The sequence below is a fragment of the Cydia pomonella genome, chromosome 17, assembly GCF_033807575.1.
Source record: "Cydia pomonella isolate Wapato2018A chromosome 17, ilCydPomo1, whole genome shotgun sequence".
NCBI classification, from domain to species: domain Eukaryota; kingdom Metazoa; phylum Arthropoda; class Insecta; order Lepidoptera; family Tortricidae; genus Cydia; species Cydia pomonella.
In genome coordinates, this window is record NC_084719.1 from 574,374 (window position 1) to 595,498 (window position 21,125).

General features: G+C 36.2%; 1 protein-coding gene across 1 annotated transcript in view; it reads left to right on the forward strand.

Annotated features, from left to right (window-relative positions):
• LOC133526867 (uncharacterized) overlaps nt 1-21,125 on the forward strand; it is a 278,043-nt gene that overhangs the window by 217,122 nt on the left and 39,796 nt on the right. The window contains exon 2 of the mRNA XM_061863695.1: nt 20,895-20,990. Coding sequence (XP_061719679.1) covers nt 20,933-20,990 — 58 coding nt within the window. The 5' untranslated portion in view covers nt 20,895-20,932. The remainder of the gene's footprint in view (nt 1-20,894; nt 20,991-21,125) is intronic.

A 21,125-nucleotide genomic window follows, 5' to 3' on the forward strand; every position in this document is an offset into this window, starting at 1 on the left:
CCTGGGTTGGAGATCTTCACTTCTTGAAGCCTGGTGACTTTAGACATCCCCTAGTAGCTCCAGAATAACACAGCAATCCTCTAGGCTTGAATTGCGATGCTGAAGATCCGTTACTCGTCGCGTCGGCCGATGTCGTATTTAATTATTGTACATTTTCTTCATTATTTCGCGGATTCTTCTTTATTTCCCCTCGTGGGCAACCATGTCATATCTTTAGATGATATGATGGTGTAAATCAAATGCCCATATATATGCAAAATTAATTTAATAAAAAAAGGTGTTACTTGTACAGAGCTCGTATTTGAAGTGAGCGATGACAATTAAAATTGTTCCATGTACTATAAACGCCTGCCGATTGGTTTACGCAAAGTTCACGACACACACTTAACACTCTATTTTTAATATAGGCTTTCAAAGCCTGTACAGGGGGCAACACTGTTTTGACGTCGACGAGTTTCAATAGTAAAGTTAAAATCTAGGGTTTTATGTAGCCTGAGCGTTGTATTCAAAACATACAGTTTCCTGATTGTTAATTGGTCACTAATTTCGTATAGTTCTTTTGTAGGAAACCTGTATGGTTTTGAGTACATCACCTTAAGCAGGCAGCGTTGCCCTCTCTCAACCTCCAAAAATTTTGTTTTGGCAGCGCCACCCCAGACAGTAATACAGTAGCTCATAACAGGTTGTGCTAATGTTATATAAAGTTGATTCAGTAGTTCCTTAGTAGTAATATATCTAAAAATCTTGAAAATCCAATTAAGTTTTCTTATTCTATTGTTTACATTTTCGAGTTGCATGTGCCATGAAAGGCGTTGATCAAGTAGTACACCTAGATATTTAGTAAATTTAACTTTTTCCAGTTCAATGCATACACAGGGGGAAGGATCATCTTGGTTACACATGTGTATTTTTAGTTTTAAGTTAACATTAGGTTGCGAACTGTCATATTTACTAAAACATATATAATTAGTTTTGCTGGCATTAAGCGTAAGAAGGTTATTTCTAAGCCATACTGCCACTCTGCGGAGGCCTGATTCTGCACTTCTAAACACTGACTCCCAGGATTCTCCATCGAACACTATAGCTGTGTCATCAGCATAAGAGCCGATGTGCCCACGTTGTAGTTTGAGATTCGTCAAATCATTGATATAAATAAGAAACAACGTGGGCCCCAGAACGCTTCCCTGGGGGACACCATAAGTTATATCCGTTTCGTTGCTAATGAAGTCTCCTATTTTCACCCTTTGCGTACGCCCCTGCAAGTAGTCATTCAGCAATTTAAGAGGTAAACCCCTTATGCCAATTCGTTCCATTTTTTGTGTTCCATCAATATAAAAAGAGGAATATAAAAGGTAATCACAGTTCATATCTTGTAGGGCTAATATGGTCGGCTTTTTATCATTTGATGCCTGTCACGTTCTAACAAGTATGTAAGTGTGAAAGTGACAGGCATAGTGACAAGTGATAAAAATGCGACCGTGCTACAGCCGCTGATCGATTCTAGTGAAACTAACCGTGAATCAATCAAAACTGTTATTGTTGTAAACCAGTTAAGAATCCTTTATTCATTTCTTTTATTTCGTTGACTCACAATCCATTTTAGTAATTCTATTCTACTCGTTAATGCAAAAGTGATTTTCTTTACCTAATACCTTTTGTGGCTAAAGCGCCTAGTAAATTTACAAAGCGTACGCCCTAGGGATTGACAACGTTGTTAGGGTTCCGTACCAAAAAGGTACAAAAGGAACCCGTATGGTGGGACTTGGTCCGTCTATTATATGGCTAAATAGAACTTCTTCTTCTTCAGAACTACATAGCTCATAAGTTATCGATTTGGTTTTTCGATAACCCAAACTAATCAAAAGTATTTTTTTGTATTAACTATGAAAAATTACCAATATTAAAAAGGGGCAAAATTGTACAGTCTACATACTAGAGCAAGGTGGGGCATCATACGAAAGAGCTCAAATTGAACATTCCAAAACGTTTTATTACATAGTGTAGGATTCCTGCATATACAAGGTGCCCGTGAGCATTGCGAGACATTTTAACTAAGCATTCCTGGTAATATTTAGAAACTAAAATGTCATATAAAATTTTCTGGATTAGGCCTAGTTTCAGAGATAATTAAATGTTTTTCGAAATCATTCTTTCATAAGTCAGTACAAAACACATTTTTGACTGCGGTATTGCCACTTTGAGGTCTAGTCTGGACATACCTATTGATTGACATCGAAAAATTTAAAAAATGTATTCGTAAGGCTACCCCCAAATAAAAAAAAACACTTTACCTATGTGTTTATCAATAAAAAATACGTTTTATGTACAGGAGTGGTCAACAAAAGGAAAAAAAAATCCAAGAATAAGTTCACGTTAAGCCTCATCGAAACCCAACTCGATACAACATCGGAACCGCGAAAGGGCAATCCAATTTTCAATTTCAAGTAATTTTAAGCGTCTCTCGTAACTGGGAAAACATTTCATTTAAGTACTATTTATTGAGAGGGACTCCGTTAGATCGTTTCGCTTAACCCACGACTTCTGCGTATAAAAGGTAGTAACTGCTGCTAATTTCCTGTCGTTTCCTACCATTTGTGTCAAGAATACTGGGATTCCAGAAGTTTCGAACTCGAGAACAGGATATATTGTTTGAGTCTTTATCGACTTGACGGATTTGAATGTTTCAATATTTGATTTGGATGCGAAAATGGAGTTTTGCGACTTGGTTTGATAAATAGGTATTACATTTTGTATTTGTATTTGCGCTGAAAATTTTGCTGACTAATCAGAATCAGAAAATAGAGCTTAGAATTCCTAAAATAGTGATATAATAGAGAATTTTTAAGTCGAGTACCGTGTTTAGGCAACGAAGCTTGCTGAGTGTAGAAAACCTTGATTAGAAATAAAATAAAAAATATAAGTATTATAGGACATTATTACACAAATATAAGAGCCTCGGTAGAGAGTACCATTTTGTACCTTTTGGCGTTGAAACTCTAGGTCCATGGGGTCCCAGCGCGCACAAGTTTTTTGGAGAAATCGCGAAACGTCTGGTTGACGTAACTGGTGACCGAAGAGCTGGCGGTTTCCTCGCACAACGTATCAGTATTGCGATACAACGAGGAAATGCCGCGAGCATCCTTGGTACAATGCCTCAAGGGCCTATTTTATATATAAGCTAGTTATAGTAATCATCTGTATATATCCATTATGTATATTGTTATTGTCAATAAATAAAGTTTCTATACTACTTTAAAAAAAAAAATTACACAAATTGACTTAGTCCCACATTAAGCTCAAAAAGGCTTGTGTTGAGGGTATTGTTGAAGGTACTTAGACAATGATATATATATATTTATAACTACTTAAATACATAAAAAACACCCATGATTCAGGAACAAATATCCGTGCTCATCACACGAAATTTTATAGTTGAGTTTGGGAGCCCATACATGAAAATTACGCAATTATAGTTTGTTATATACGAAATCTTAATTCAACCATTACAGTCGACGAACAGAAAAATGTATATTTAAGGCCAATACACAATTAATCTTGATACTTATTTTACTATTAAGGTACTAAACATAAAGAATTTAAGTTAATTGCTGCTATTCTAGTTAATTCTGCTATATAGTTTTAAGTGCTTTGCCGGATTTAAGACGGGAGTACGCTCTTTTCTCGAAGTTCTGAAGGTCGTATCGCTCTGGAAATACCGCAGGCGACAGTTCATTCCACAGTTTAGCTGTGTGAGGCAAGGAGTTTCTGGAGAAAAGCACAGTTGAGGACTGCCAACCATCTACGCGGTGAATATTATTGGATACAAAAATAAATTGTTCAATAACATTAAAATACGGTGAGGTCTTATTCGGGATAAAACTCGACGTAATTATATATTATAACCTTTTAGTAATGTCACAATGAAAAAAAGCCGCCAAGTGCGAGTCGGACTCGCCCATGAAGGGTTCCGTACCATTTTAGACGTATTAAAAAAAACTACTTACTAGATCTCGTTCAAACCAATTTTCAGTGAAAGTTTGCATGGTAATGTATATCATATATATTTTTTAGATTTTTCATTCTGTTATTTTAGAAGTTACAGGGAGGGGGGACTACATGTTACCACTTTGGAAGTGTCTCTCGCGCAAACTATTGAGTTTAGAAAAAAAAATATATTGGAAACCTATATATTATTTTTGAAGACCTGTCCATAGATACCCCACACGTATTGGTTTGATGAAAAAAAAAAAATTAACTGCTTTATACAATATCAACAAATATTTGAAAAACAGTAACGTTAACTGTTTGAAAATATCTGAGTATTGAAAAACGATAATAATAAACGAACATTCGCTACATTTCAACTACTCAAAACAGTAAATCTTACTGTCTTTTCGGAACAGTATAATTTACTGTTTTGTTCGGTACGCTCATATAAAACAGTAAAATTTACTGTTTTGTTCGATACGCTCATATGGAACTGTTCTAATCATTAAAGGTTAATGTAATTTCATTCTTTTTTCTCAGTGCATCTGAATGACCTGCACCTAACATAAACAAGTGGTAACACGAACTTGTTAAATAATTATAAATACAGAAAGATCGTAAACGTCAATTGAATTCTCTACCTTACGTTTTAATAAATTATCTTCTATCGATAAGGTTTTAAAGGAAATACAAATATACAACCCATGAACACGCATATTAAAAGACATGCTGTTTAGCATTTTATGCAGATCATAACAGAATAAAAGTCCAGACCAATTCATCATCGATTATGTCTTTGTTGGTTATCAAATAATAGAAATGAATCGAAGATAGTTACCTAACCGATACGATATCTAATTGGTAAAGGTAAATCTAATCAATGGGGAACCCTCTTGCGGCTATTGGGCACTCAAGTTGTTGAAACTTGTATAGATGCAAATGGTCCAATAAAGTTCGATACCGATCTAGACTGTCAGACTTAGTTCGAGAATAGTTTTAGGTATTGCCTTGGGTGTTGTGTTGTGGGTAGGGTGACTAAAACTAGTAAGTGCTCAATACTTAAATTTCTCGAATTTGAGCTCAATACTTAAATTAATCGACCGGTCTGACCTAGTGGGTAGTGACCCTGCCTATGAAGCCGATGGTCCTGGATTGGAGTCCCAGTGAGGGCATTTGTTTGTGTGATGAGCACAGATGTTTGTTCCTGAGTCGTGTTTGTCTTCTATGTATATGAAGTACCAATGTATTTGTTTATATAAGTATGTGTTTATCGTCACCTATAACTCAGGCTTTGCTTAGTTTGGGACTGGGATGATCTGTGTGTTATGTTCCCTGATATTTATTAATTATTTGTTTTAAAATTGATCGTTTGCCTGAATCAGATTTTTTTATACTATGTCGGTGGCAATCAAGCATAAGGCTAGAGATTACGGCGATTTAACAATATAATAGGGTTTTGCACTGGTTTTCATACGATCTTGACCTTCATCGTCGACTTTTACTTCATTTTGCATGCACATGCATTGCACGTGACTGATCTTCAAGGTCATATAAAAAAAAATTACAAGTTGTCAAAATCACAATCCCCTGTCTTGACAGGCCGCTGCCTGCTGCTGAATGCCAGTTGACCGATCCCAAGTATCTGAACAAGGATGCGCGCACGTGCGGAGTGTTAGCGTCCGCCACGCCCATGTAACACCTCTGGAGTTGCAGGCGTCCGGAGACAGCTTACCATCAGTCGGGCTACCGTCGAAGTATCAAAAAAATCCTTACAAATACTTTAGTAAAATGAAATGTATTAATATTGTAAATATCAAGATAGTTTATATTCAGGGCCGGATTTAGGGGAGGGCAACCGGGGCTACTGCCCCGGGGCTCCACAATAGAGGGGCCCCCACAATAGAGAATTCGGAAAATTTACCATTTTATTTGGAAAAAAATTGAGGCCAGGGGGCTTCCACTCCTTTATTGCCCGAGGCCTCCAGACCTCTAAATCTGGCATTGTTTATATTTGTTCTTTTTAGACAGCAATACTGCTTATTGTTTATATTTGATAATTTAATTCTACGCGTGTGTTATGGAAGAGCGGGGTCTTCTGTCACAGGTATTTTATACTTAGACTCCAACCTTTACAATTGACCCCTGTATTGTTAACAAATCAAACATTTTTCATTTTCATTTTTCACTTTAAATAACGATTAAGTAATAACTCCAAAGTAAATAGAAGTCCTTCAAAAAAGATTCTCATCCATTACCTCCTAGCCGTTTTGGCCACAGCGACTGCGTTCTACCACTGAGAGCGTTGTCGTCAAGCTCACCATACTTGTTAACCTATCGAATGAGCTAATGCTTTTACGATATGAGTTGTGCTGGTGTCCGACTTTATTACCTACATGTAACATGAGTATCACATGATTATCCACCTGGTTTCTTGAGCTTAATAGTCGCCTCCAAACCTCCCCTTATAGCGACCCCATTCCTCACACAAAGTTTACCTTAAGTTCATATTAGCCTCACTGGATCACTGTTCACTCTGAGTACTGATAACGTTGGTCACAATATACCTACCAGAGACACATCAATATTCTTATAACACCATAAGAACGTCCTTGACTTGATCCAAAAGCAAATATCACTGCCGCGTAGATTTGTTCGCACACAACCTCCTCTTTCCTACTGTCGTTCTCATCTACCCTCTCAACTTCAGCCAAAAAATCCCAATAACCTCGAAGCGGTTATTTAACTTAAACGTGACTACTAGCGCCATCTACTCCATGACGTTGGCAAATATTAGCCGGTTCGCAATACGTTCGCGACAAGCGTCACTGGTGTGCTCTCATGTGACTGACATAGCCAATTTTATTACGCAGCAGGTCAGCACCCCTCCGATATAATTGTTAGGTGGCCTGGCCTTTAGCTCGTGGCGTCCAGTTCTGTGAAATTATTAAGTAATAACTTGAAATGCTTTATGCTTCGGCCACAGTAAAGAGTTGTTTGCGCGCCTCTGATTATTTGTCGAAAACACTCATTGGGTACGAACATTAAATTAAATATTAAAGCATTCCTTTGTACTATTTACTTTTTTATTTATTTAGCCTACATCGAGCTACAAAAGTTCGTATCCACTTTATGAATGGAGTATATTTATTAAGTACGTCATTCAATATGCACTTTTGCAACTGGGTGTTCATTACACTCCTTAAAATGTATCTGTTTGTGTCGGACATACCTACTAATATAGTAAGTTCTTTCTGCCCCACCAAATTTAGCATTTTAAACCGCTATATTGTCGTATCGAATCTTAGGCAAAGACTATTGCTACCTATAGCCCCCTGCTTCCCCTGTGGAACTACGCGCTATAGCTAGTTATCTTATCGTCTTTCGGACTCTTGCTCCTTGCTGGTTGGGGAACGCGTCGTGTTCGTCATCGTTGTACTACGCTTAATATAAGTCTATTCATTACGACGCTCCGGTTTCCCTTCTCTCCCCGCATGCATCCCCGCTATATCTGGCGCTATATACCGTATGTATTTTCGTGTAATAATTTCCGAATTAAAGATGGACGCGTGGTGGGGCATAAGCTCTTGGTTGTTTATTATATTCCCAATGTATTTCAATATTTTTAAAAATAAAGCACTATTTTCTCTCTTTCTCTTTATTTATATCGAAACTTTGACAAAATCAAATATATATAAATTTATACTATTCATATTTTTTTATATACATGTTTGACTTTATCGAATTGTATAAGTTAGAAGAGAGTCCGCAACATCCTTTGTTTCAAACATGACGTACTAAATTTCAAACTGAATACAAGCAAATTAAAATTATTTCTATAGCATGACATTGAGATAACTTTAAATCTTGACATCGCCTATATTATTAATAATTTTAATTTTTACATAAACATTAGATATCCAATGACATGCATTAGAGGCAAGATATTGTTGTTTTAAGGTCTTAGCACATTGTTACAACTCAACAGCCACTCGACTCAAAATTAAATATTGAAATTAAAGCCTTATCTTGTATGTCCTATAGTACAATGTTTAAAATTTGGTAACTGTCGGGTGGTCTACGCGTCGTCCACTCGTCGTCCACTAAGATGAACCAAAAGTGAGTTGAGTTGGTGTGGAATTGGTATAGTGTGCGAAGACCTTTAAGAGAGGTATGGGCATTGTGAATGTCATATTTGAATAATGATGATGAAATGGATATTCCAATGCATGTATTTCCTTTGTTGTTTTTATTATATTTGTTTGACATTTAGAATTTATTCTAGAAACAATCTAGACTAGACTTTTGTATGACTTTATTTTGTGAAAGTTTTACTCCTCTGGAGTTGCAGACGTACATAGGCTACGGAGACTGCTCACCATCAAGCGGGCCGTATGCTTGTTTGCCATCGACGTAGTATTAAAAAAAACATTGTATGTCAAATACTGGCTGGTTGTGACATACTTTATGTAACATAAACATCATTTTCAAACAAAAACGTTTCAAAAATAGGATACATCCCCATCACGCCGGTAATGGCTTCAAACACTAACGGAGTGTACAAAAGCTAGTGTGTCGTGCATTACCAAGTCACTTTGCTCTCAAACGACACTTTGGTAGATGTAACTGACACTGACGGGTGATGTGATAGGATACTCTTCTAAATACATATTATTGTATTCTGCTTTTGAAGTTTTTAGTAATTCGTTTCTCTTTTTTAAAGGCTTTTAGACGCTGGAAAAGCCTGGAGTACGTCTCCAAATTTTATGTATTTTTTTTTATACTACGTAGGTGGCAAACAAGCATACGGCCCGCCTGATAGTAAGCAGTCTCCGTAGTCTATGTACGTCCGCAACTCCAGAGGAGTTACATGCGCATGCCCCCCCTCGTTGAACTCTGGAAACCTTACTCACCGGCAGGAACACAACACAATGAGTAGGGTCTAGTGTTATTTGGCTGCGGTTTTCTTAACGTGGAGGTACTTCCCCAGTTGGGCTCTGCTCTAGATCCGGAATTACATCCGCTGTGCTGTGTCCTACCACACAAAGCAAGATGAAATTCACAATGCCTATACCTCTCTTTTGGACGTAGTTTAAGGATGTACCCGGGTCCAAAAATGTATTATTTAACCAAGTAAACTATACACCTCTTTTAGCTTGTATAAATGTTTTGTATTATAATGTCATTGTAAATTATGTATTTATTTGTAAAAAGCTCTTGAGACCCAAAAAAATCTAAATTTCTAATTCATTTAAAAAAAAGATAACTGGACTCTTGAAAATATCTTATTACTTTTATAATCTATTTTAATGAGTATTCATTCAAACTTCTTTCATTCGAGAGTTTTGTCCGCGACGCGCAGCCGTTTCTATCATTTTTATTTTTCCTTTTTAGTATTAACAGACTAAACTATTGTTAGACTTGAACTTGTTGAAATAAAGGTACAGTTCGGTACAGACTATTTATTTATTTATTAGAAGCGTTGGTGCCCTAGCGCTAAGAGCATGCAACTTGCAGTCCGGAGGTCGTGGGTTCAAACCCCGGCTCGTACGAAATATCATTTGATATTTATGTGTCGCTTTTCGGTGAAGGAAAAACATCGTGAGAAACCGGATTATTCCCAATAAGGCCCAGTTTACCCTCTGGGATATGGACCCGAGCCCATCATACCCCTACCAATATCCTATATACACAACCAGCTAGACCTACATCACAGACAACTGCACAATAAATACTGGAAGGAAATGGACACATGCAGGCAGACCAAGGATTTTCTACCGGAACTGAACCACAAACTCACCAAAATACTACTGAAAACACCTAGACATCAACTACGTAAAATAGTAGGATTAATTACGGGACATAACACACTTAACAAACACCTACACAATATGGGTAAAACAGACAGCCCCATGTGCAGAGCGTGCATGGAAGAAGAAGAAACAACAAAACATATTCTCCTAGACTGCAAACAGGTAGAAGTATACAGGAACAAATACCTAGGGACTCCGTGCACACTAGGAGAGGCATTTAGCAACCTGAAAACTTTGCTAGGCTTCGTGGAGGAGCTGGGGTGGTTAGAGTAGCGCTACCTCGTTTCACGCAAAATAGGCACAATGGTTGTCGATTTGCGGAAAATGCCCAGAAGCACTAACTAACTAACTAACTAACCCTCTGGGTTGCAAGGTCAGGATGGCAGTCGCTTTCGTAAAAATTAGTGTCTACGCTAATTCTCGGGATTAGTTGCCAAGTGGACCCCAGGCTCCCACGAGCCGTGGCAAAATGCCGGGACTACGCGAGGAAGATGATGATTTACTTCGGCGACCGATTTGGCCTAGTGGGTAGTGACCCTGCCTACGAAGCTGATGATCCCGGGTTCAAAGCCTGGTAAGGGCATGTATTCGTGTGATGAGCATGGATATTTGTTCCTGAGTCATGGGTGTTTACTATGTATTTAAGTTTAAGTATTTATAAATATTTATATTATATATATATCGTTGTCTAAGTACCCTCAACACAAGCCTTATTGAGCTTAGTCAAATTGTGTAATAATGTCCTATTTTATTTATTTATTTAGTACACGGTAATTACACATAAATTATAAATTTTTAATTTAACGCTAACTGTTATTTACAATAGCTCAAAATTGTGAACGAGAGCATATTGTGGATTTACACTTTCTAATTATGGATATCTATGTAGATATTTTGAACATCTTTCCTCTAAGCGACCTCTACTGACTGTACCTACTGAGTAAAATCGGCCAAGAGCATATCGGGCCATGCTCAGAGTAGGATTCCGTAGTTAGTTTTCCGTCATAATAACCTAAACTGTAGCTTAAAGTATAGGAGATTATTAACCAAGGGATGAACTGTGGATATTACGTCTTTTTACTATGAAGGGGAAACTTTTTGCGATAACTCAAAAACAGCTAAATGGATCATGTCCGCTATAGTTTTCATTTAATGTCTTTCTTAAGCTCTACTTCCAAAAATTTTTCCATATTTTTTCGAGGTTTCGAACGATATCCCACACTTGGATTGAAGATTGATAGAATTATTGGGTTGAAGAAAAAAAATTGACGTGTAGGGGAGGTACCCTAAAAAAGAATTTTCAGATTTTATTCTACAACTTTGTCGGCTTTACTGATTTATACATCAATGCCAAATTTCAGCTTTCTAGCACTAACGACCACGGAACAAAGCCTCGGACAGACAGACATGGCGAAACTATAAGGGTTCCTAGTTGACTACGGAACCCCAAAAAAAGGAAATGTAAATTGATACCTCACTTACACAAAACGACTATAATTGTTGACATTTCCTGAATAAGTTACTTATAAAACCTTTCTTTACATTTACTAAGACTCAACAAACAGTAGAGGAAGACGTGTCTACTTTTGCTCCCAAAGTGGGTATTTCTTTTTCATATTATAAGACATTATTACACAAATTGACTAAGTGCCACATTAAGCTCAATAAACCAATTAATCAATCAATTATGCTCCAACAGTTGTTTTGTATGAAAACTGTATCATACCCTCATTTAGGGCCTGTTTCACAATGTTCAAGTAAAGTCCTGAATAAGCTACTTGCCAGTTAACTGACGAATAAAGTCATCATTGGCGTTTCACAATCCTCAAATAAGATCAACTTTTAGATAAAGAAGTTTTTTGAAGAGGAAAAGGGAATCAACCGTGTCAAAATATATGACACATGTTACGGGGACCGGCATAAACGGAGTATTACGAGGAAAATCGTATCAACCGTGATCTTAGTAAGTGGGTTTAAGGTAAAACTAACTCTAATCTTCGTTTACGTGTAAATAGTTATGTATATTATGTAAATGTTGCAGTTTTAAGATAAACCATTTCCACAAAGGGAAAAACAACACAGGCAATACCAAGAAGAAGATTGGTATTGATATTTTATTTTAATTGCGTGTTGAATTAGTGGGCCATAAATACTAGTAGTAATTGGGTGATTTTTCGATATTCCAATTTGCCACAAGTATCGACATTAAATTTGCGTATACAACGAGTACTTACCTAAAGCACGGCAATTGAAACCTAATTTGTCTTCACAGCTGTAACCAAAGATATTAACTTCGTTAAAAAAATCGTTGTTTTCCGAAGCTCTACCAAATGTAGGTATTCAATATTCAATAACTAAGGGCATAATACGGGTAACGTAAAACCGAGCATCGCATACATATTTTACGGAGATTTATTTTTTGTTGTATATCGTTACATGCTATATGCTTCGGAGTGTTTTTTTTTTATTACAGGCGTAAAATTACTATAAAACAGACAGCAGTCTGATATCCGCTATAAAAATATTTAGTACAGTAAAAGTCAACATTAAAAGTAACGGCTCAGAACGGATATGTCGAACAATTAGACATACAGCCCGATTCGAACCTTAAGATACGTCAATTATTAGGATATATAAATATTTATTCAACCAAAGACGTCACTTTTGACACTGACATATCCAATCCATATCGTATCTAGACCTAATATTTGACGTATCTTAAAGTTCGAATGGGGCAGTTACTCCATCTACTGAATTTAATGAAAATCATCGGAGTGTGCCTTGTAGCCAGGGACTGATTTTGGTTACGGTATAACGGTATGGTAACGGTATAAAATTACTATAATGTATCGACATTATACCGGTTAGGCCATCCGGCTCCGATATAACGGTAACGCAACCGTTTTACACTAACGGTACCGGTATTTTTTCCGGTATATACCTTAATTGTTATTTTAGTCAAACTGATAGTATTAAATAAAATCAAAAGGGCTTACGGGCTTACACTTATATAGACAGCTTCATCCAATAGGATCCAAGTTGGCGCAAGGCGCGGGCGGCTTGGACAACGACGCCTAAGTTGATAGGGCACCTTCATGAAAGCGGTTAAGGTACCCGAAAAAATAACGGTACCGTTATTTACCGGTAGCGAAATAAATTGGTTCGGCTACCTAAATGGTTTGGATTAAACCGGTATGATGTCATACCGTTATTTAAAGGTATTGTTATTTTTCGGTTATGCAGTGCTTGTAGCTCATTCCATGATAATACCAAGATAAGTGAGTGAGTAGTTTTTGTTAATGTCCTAGTAAAGATATTTCTCAATTATCTTTAGGTACCTATCTACTTACTTATTAAGGTTACATTCGGATTCCCTGTGCTGCAATGCTGCAGACTGCTGCAAGTAAGTAAGTAAGCACAGCATCAGCAAAGCAGCTGCAGTTGTAATCAGAATGTAGTGGGGTAAAGACCTTGAGAAATATTAAAAGGATTTTTAACAAATAGTATATAAGTACCTGGGCGACCGAGCTTTGCTCGGTTATAACTATTTATTGTAATATGGTGGTCTATAGGTGATAATCTTAACTACATTTTTTTACTAAATTAAACTTGTCTAAAACAATAAAAATTAAAAAATTATATATAAACTTGAACATACATATAAAAAAAAAACAAAAGTTAGTCACCGGGCGAGATTCGAACCCGTAACACTCGTTTAGCAGTCCGCTTCTTAACCCGCTGGACCAGACGGACAGTGGCCGGCAACACGAAATTAGCGACCATATTCTGCGTCGAAAGAAAAACGCATGAAAACTTTTATTTAACTTGCCCTGTTAGTATATATGTATGTATGATTGTGTGGGTCAAATGGGTCAGTTAATTTAGACCCACTTCCCGTTTTCCGATTGAACTGAAATTTTATACACATATGTAAGTCGGGTAACAATGCAATACGATGGTACTGATCTGATGATGGAGACAGGAGGTAGACATGGGAACTCTATAATAACACAACGCAACTTAATTGTGTTTGGGGTTTTTAGAATAGTTTCGAGAAGTATTACTTGTCTGTGGAAAGAAAGTACAGTCAGCGATGCAAGCTTGCACCAAAAGAATTTTTTTTGCCAAAAACTTATTCTACGAAATCAAATGCGTTTGAAAGGGACAGCAGATTTTAATATGAGAAACGTAACGTCAATCTTCAATATATTTTATAATGTCGGGCCTTTTGCTACTGACAAACATGTTAGCCGACTACATTTACTGCTAAAAGAAACTAAATTACTTTTCGCGCAGGAATTTCGCAGCGTTTCTAAGGGATTTAACTAAATTCAGCTCCTGGAAGCCACGAACAAAAGCGAGTATGTAATAAATTATGAAAACGGCAGAGTACGCCAGAAGTGCAAATGCTCTGTACCGAGTTTACGTTATTTTCACAAAGAAACCTTGTCAGTACATACATTTTAGAGCAATTTTCCTGCTAGAACAGTACCCTGAATCTGAGCTCAAATTAATTTGAGAAATTAATCTAACTAAATGAGACATGATATAATTTGGTAAAACAATTCTTGTAATTTGGTAAAACCGGATATAATGAATACATCTGGAAAATGGCCTCAACCCAAAACACGCAAGGTTCAAGTTTAAGTAACGTGAAATCGTGATAAGAGATTTCAAAAATTATCATTGTGTTGCAGTTTAATTTTGAGTTAAGATTTAAGAGTAAAAATCAGAGATTTAGTATTTGGGGGTTATTAAGGAAAATGCGGAAAGTTGGAATTGTTTAAATTTAATTACTGAAGGATGTAAAAAATAGGTCATATTCTTACGAAAGTGTTTTTAATTTTAGTAGTTTCTTAATTTTGTGTCAACATATATTTAGTTGTTACCTATACGGGTATTTCAGATTGGATTGTTTTTTGCCAAACTAATGACCATAAATATATTTTACACGTTTAATAGCTTAAATAATTGCCTTCTGCTCCATCTTGCGCTCCAAAACCAAAGTAGTACGTAGCCCTGACAGCCGCCAAGCTTAAAAGTTTATGACAAAAATTTCATTTTTGGTACAAGCTTTTATCGCTGACTGTACTTTTCTTTCCACAGGCAACTAATACTCATCGAGCAAATTCTAGAAACCCCAATCACAATTAGGTTGCGTTGTTTTATCACCGAGTTCCTGTCCACATCTTGTCTCCATCATCAGATCAGCTCGATGGTACCATAGTATTGCATTGTCACCCGACTTACATATGTATGCAAATTTTCAGCTCAATCGGAAACCGGGAAGTGGATCAAATTTAACTTGCAAGATTTGATTACAAACAGACAACGGTCAGGTGAAAGTAAATAAAAGCTTGTAAAAAGGACTGGGCACATGTGCCGTATGCCAAATGATTTGTGGGTCTAAAAATCTATCGAATGGACACCAAATATAGTGTAGCGTCACGGCAGACCTCGAAGGAGATAGTGGCACGACCTTGATGTTTCAAGAAAGATTACCCTGAATATAAATACTACTTAGATGTATGGCATAAATAGAGGGAGACTCTTTTCCAGCAATGGGACACAATAGGCCCGATTCGAAGAATGAGATACGATAACGATAAGTTCTGGTTTAGATAAGTTAAGAAAATGTCAGGCTATTATTCTGGGTAGCCATCATCAACAAGTAAAGCTTGGTGCGGTTTCTGTCGCGCCGATTTTGTTTGATGGCACTGTTATTCCAATAACTAAACAAGTAAAAGATCTCGGCCTAGTATTCGATTCTAGCCTTACCTGGAATGACCAAGTCTCTGAAATAAGTCGGAAAGTTTCAGGAACATTGCGTTATCTCTATAAATTTAAGAATTTTCTCCCAGTAGGTACTAAGAAATTACTTGTGCAGACTCTAATTTTGCCAGTTATTGACTATGCGGACGCGTGCACGACTAATATCTCTCAGGAGTACCTCAATAAGCTAGACCGTCTTATGAATAATGGCATACGTTTCATTTTCGGACTTCGCAAATACGACCATGTTTCTTTTTATCGCCGTCAGCTAAATTGGCTCTCCATCCGTCGTCGTAGGTCCCTTAGAATCCTGAGTATTTTATTCTCCATTTTGTTCGAGCCTTCCTCTCCTGGTTATCTTAAACGTAAATTCACTTTCATCACCCCCCGTCCAGGATGTGAACTCCGTTCCTCCCGTTCTCTCAAACTCTCGATTCCTTCTCACCGTACTGGTTTTATGTCTAACTCTTTCGCCGTTGAGGCAATCCGTCTCTGGAATTCCCTCCCTCTCTTTATTCGACAAGCCCCAAGCAAACCCGTTTTCAAACGACTACTTCGCAAGCATCTTCTGTCAGAAGAACTTAAATAAGGTTCACCATCATGTATATGTACATAATTATATGTATTAGTCTATCTTTTATACATTATATAAGTAGTAGTATTTAACTATTTATATATTTTTAATATTATTTGACTTCACGTTTAATTTTTTCCTTATTAATTGTTTTTTTTTTTTTTCCTGCACCAACATACACAAATGTCTCTGTTTGACCCAATGGTTGACTGGTAGAGAATGCCTTTTGGCATTAAGTTCGCCATTTGTACATTTTTCTTTATGTGTGCAATAAAGTTTAAATAAATAAAAAATAAAATAAGTTCTCATTTAGATATCGTTTGTATGTCGTATAATTAACAGAAGCAGCTCGATTCGGGCAACCAATGTCACTTTGACGTTAGAAATGTCGTAAGATAGATCTTATTGGGATCACAGCGGAATTGAAATAAACGTCAATTTTGATATGTCGTTTAGTTATCGATCTTTCAAAGATCTTCCCAAGATCTTAAACGTGTCTTAATCATTCTTCGAATCAGGCCGATAATCGTAAAAATGATAGCTATCTTTTGTAATCTTGTATTTAAGTACGCCTTACAAAGAAGAGAAAATTTTACTACCTATCGAACCGAGCAACATTTTGAATTTCAATTTTGAGATTTTATCGCGTAATTGTAGGTTGTTCAACCAAATTCATTCAGAATATTTAACTTTTATTTTCTAAATCGTATTTTACGGATGATAAATAGGCAAAATTAATTCTCTCTTATCTATTTATTAACGGTAACGTGATTTATAAAATATAATGAAAGTTTTTGTTATGAAAAAAACAATTATTAGGTAATTTAAATGTTTAAAGTTTAATTTACTACTTTTTAATAAATTATTACCTACTTGTTCACTTTTATCGAACTGAAATTTGAACATTGTCACATAGAACCCAGTAATATTGGGCTCAGCGAAATGCTATTGAAATCATTCCAGGAAATATTTTAATGTAACAGAATTATATAGGTTCTATTCATTACCAATTAGATAGAATTAAAGGTGTATTCATGAAATTTTTGATTTCATTTAAACCAGTCATACGTTTGCTGAGATTTCATATCCTGGCGTCCTATTTTAAATTTTGGATATGAATTCTCGCTCCATTGTGGCCTGAACCACTACCCTATCTTTGCCATATGTTATCCGTGAGCAACTAAGCATTTCTAATATTTTGGGAAATTTAAATTCAAGGAGAACCCAGGCCTCCTCAGATTTAAATTCAGTAATTTCAAGTCCTGTCGTATTCAAATGTGCTAGGGTGTTTTCACTTTAAAAAAGTAACTGGAGCCCACCCAATAGTTTTACAACTTTTTCTACGAGTCATCTAAGATAAAACTTTTTTTACTATAAGACCTAAATAATCAATAAAAATTGGTAAGGTCTCAGTAGACAAAAAAGTAGTACAAAAGACATAAACAGTTGAGTTGGGAGCCCATACATGAAAAGTACGCAATTATTGTTTGGTATATGAAATCTTAATTCAACCATTACCGTCGGCGAGTAAAAAAAACACTTATTTAAAAATTGTTTGCCGTTAAATATGACCATAATTAGTGTATAAATACCTGAGAGAATACCAGACCACCGTCACTAGATCTCTCTTCGCACCTCGCTCGCTTCTCAACCATTCCTTAATTGATCCTGACGCGGTGCAAGTATCTTTGGTTGGTTATATTTCTAGTTGCCATGGGAAATTACCCAAGCAATTACTTATCCGGATCGTGTATTGTTCGGGATAGATTTTATCCAGGATAAATCGGGGATATTGTTGCTTTAGGGAATTAGTGAAAACTGAGAAGGTCAAAGTCTAGGCTTACGATGGTTTAGGGTTGTAAATTGCTGTAGAATAATTTGTTTATGCCGATGGCGTTGCTTTGGACAGACTAAATAATAAGATGTACTATACATTATTGTCGAAGCTCGGAAGTAGCTACTTGTTGGCTGAGGATTCGTTTTTTAATGGATGACGATAGATCCGAAGCCAGCAAGTTAGCCTTCCAGCCGAGTTATATATTTATAGTGCTTTTCTCAAAAATGGTGCAAGACATATAAATATTATAGAAATATTTTACAGAAGTAACGTTCTGAGGTATATATTTTCACAGAAAAAAGTTTAAAAAGCTACCTTATTATTTATTTTTTATTAATAAATAGAAGTGTATTCTGCCTAGAATACGCCAACCTCTTTGATATAGGTAAATAGTCGCGGTACAACATAATAATGATAAGTACCTACTGATAATATGTTTGGCTGTTTAATTGACCTAGACCTTCATTTGATACGGCCATCTTAAGTTTTTTTTAAGTTTGGAACTTGGACAATAATGGAATTAGTATACAGCATTGTAGTCTCGATTTTGGGACGGCAAAATTTAATTTTTGACTGCTTTGCGATTTTTTTTAATTGGCAAAGACTACATTGCAGTCCATTTTTGAAAAAAAAAAAACATATTTACAACTTATATTCAACTGAGATTATGAGGTCAATTTAAACTTACATTGTGACGTCATATTGATACCAGTCACGCGTGCTTTCACTCATACTTGTCTAAACATATACTGGTGCGAGCGAGACGCATTGGCGTCTGCTATCATTTTGATGTTACAGTATAATTTCATATTGGCCTCAATGCCTTTTTGTAGATGGCAATGCTTTATCAAGCGATTTTATATACAATTAATTAGTAGACTATCCCGATTTATATATGCACTGTATGAATTAAAAAAAGACTATCAATATAACAACTGCTTTAACAGCCTACCATGCTTATGCCCACTCCTTATTCCGCTACGGCATATTGCTTTGGGGAAATAGTACGATTGTAACAGTCTGTTTATTTTACAAAAGAAGTGTATCAGAATAATAGTAAATATAAAAACAAATGCACAGCTGTCGAACCTATTTCAAAGAGCTAGGCAAATTAACACTTGCGTGAAAGAGTAACAACCTCGTTTTACTCACATCCTACCTAACATTATATCACTTAGGACCATGATGTGTATTAAAATATATAACAAAATTCTACAAGCAATAAAATAAATAGCAAAACCTAAATCATTTGAAACTGCCTTAAATAGTTATTTATTAGATAAAAGTCATTATTCTTTGCAGGATTTTTTTGATGATACTTTTCCAAAAAATAGAATTTTAAAATATTTTTAAAGAATTATTTAAATATCTTCATTAATTACCTTAATTTGCTTCAGTTTCGAAGTTTATTTTAGAGGATATTATAATTTATTGTTTTCATTATTACTAGTTTACCAACATAGGTGTGCAGTGTACTTAATACGATTCGTTTTAAATATAAGTACTTATTGTATAAGATTAAATTGCTATGCCCTTACAGGGTCTGTATTCAATGTAATATATGAGCAATAAAGATGTTATGAGTTTCTTAACTCTGTAAAAAGCAAAGGTTTTAAGAGGCTCACATTAAAATAATCTATCTGAAATTAAATTCAACCCACTACGAAATTATTGTTGGTGCAATGTGACAGCAGCGGAATATAGACGATATCACATTAAATTTCTAAGCCTTTATCGCATTGCTGCGACAGTTAGAATGTTCAAAGGCATTTAATGCTTATAGGGTGGTTGATTGTTTAGTCGAATCAAGTTGCTCAGTCAAAACGATTAGTCAATCATGTTTGCTGCTGCTTGCTGTATGTACTATTTATTTATTTTTTGCGACAATAAATGACTTTTTATTTATTTTTTATTTATTTATTTTAATTTATCAAGGAAATTTAATGTGACTTTCGGATATCAACTGCAGCAGCATTACTATTGCGGCGTCGTTATTGCCGCCACTCTATGAATTTCCTTTATTAATACAGTATCTTTATACATTAGCGTTTGCGTCAAACCCTGTAGTTCTGATTATTTACCCAATGAATAATCCAAGTTTGTGACCTCGAGCGCCGAAGGCAACTTTGTAAAAGTCCAGAAAACCGCGAAATTTTCGAGTTCTTTTAGATTCGGACGATTATAACCCTAAAAGACTAGGTTTTGATAGTACTTTCTCAGAGCGTTTTTAAAGAAGAATAAATTTGATACAATACGAGACTATCATTATCTATGTAGACCCTATAGTGTCCGAGATAAAGCCTTTCAAAGTTTATTAATTTTGTCGAACTTGAATTCGTAGCGTAAGTAAGTACAGTGAGTATGCACTTTTGTTTAAGGCGATGCAAGATGGCACAATTGTTTCTGAGGACAAACAGACCCGATAGCAACGAGATCCTACCGTGCCTGCCCCCAAAAAAGAGGGAAAAGGGTCGACTCACCAGGTCCATACTATATGCTAATTACATAAGTTAAGCAAACGAATTCCATTACGACATAGTTACTGGATTATAATAAAATTTGTGACAGAATGAACGTCATAATCGTGGCAGGAAATTGACATCCGATCGTCACCTTCATAACGATTGACTCCCATAGCTACAACGCTGCTGTTAACGCAATGCTAATGTGATCAGCAATCGCTCCGTAACGAACGAAAGGCAACTTCTTCTTCCTCGCGTTGTCCCGGCATTTTGCGGCAGCAGGCAGTTCCGCATGAAAACTACGAGCGAACGAAACGCAACTATTACACTAATATGAAAGAGCGATTGAGAGAGATGAGTACGCTACGCAGCGTAAACGATTGGGACATTAGCTAAGCACCCTGTAGCCCAAAGTCTCCTGTGTGACTCAAGTGGTCTGTGTTTTGTTTCAGATTATGAGGCGGCGTATGCGCGGCCTCGCCCGGGCGCCATGTGGTGCGCATGCGTGTTCTTGCTCGCACAGATAGTCGTATGCCAATTTGCTACAGGTAACTAAAAAATAAAGAATAAGCCTAGGAAAGTATATCAGGAGACCTAGCCAAAGTGGCAATTGTTGATAAGTTATAAGTCATAAGTCATAAGTTATTTATTAGTAAAACCAATTTACACGTTATAATTATTAT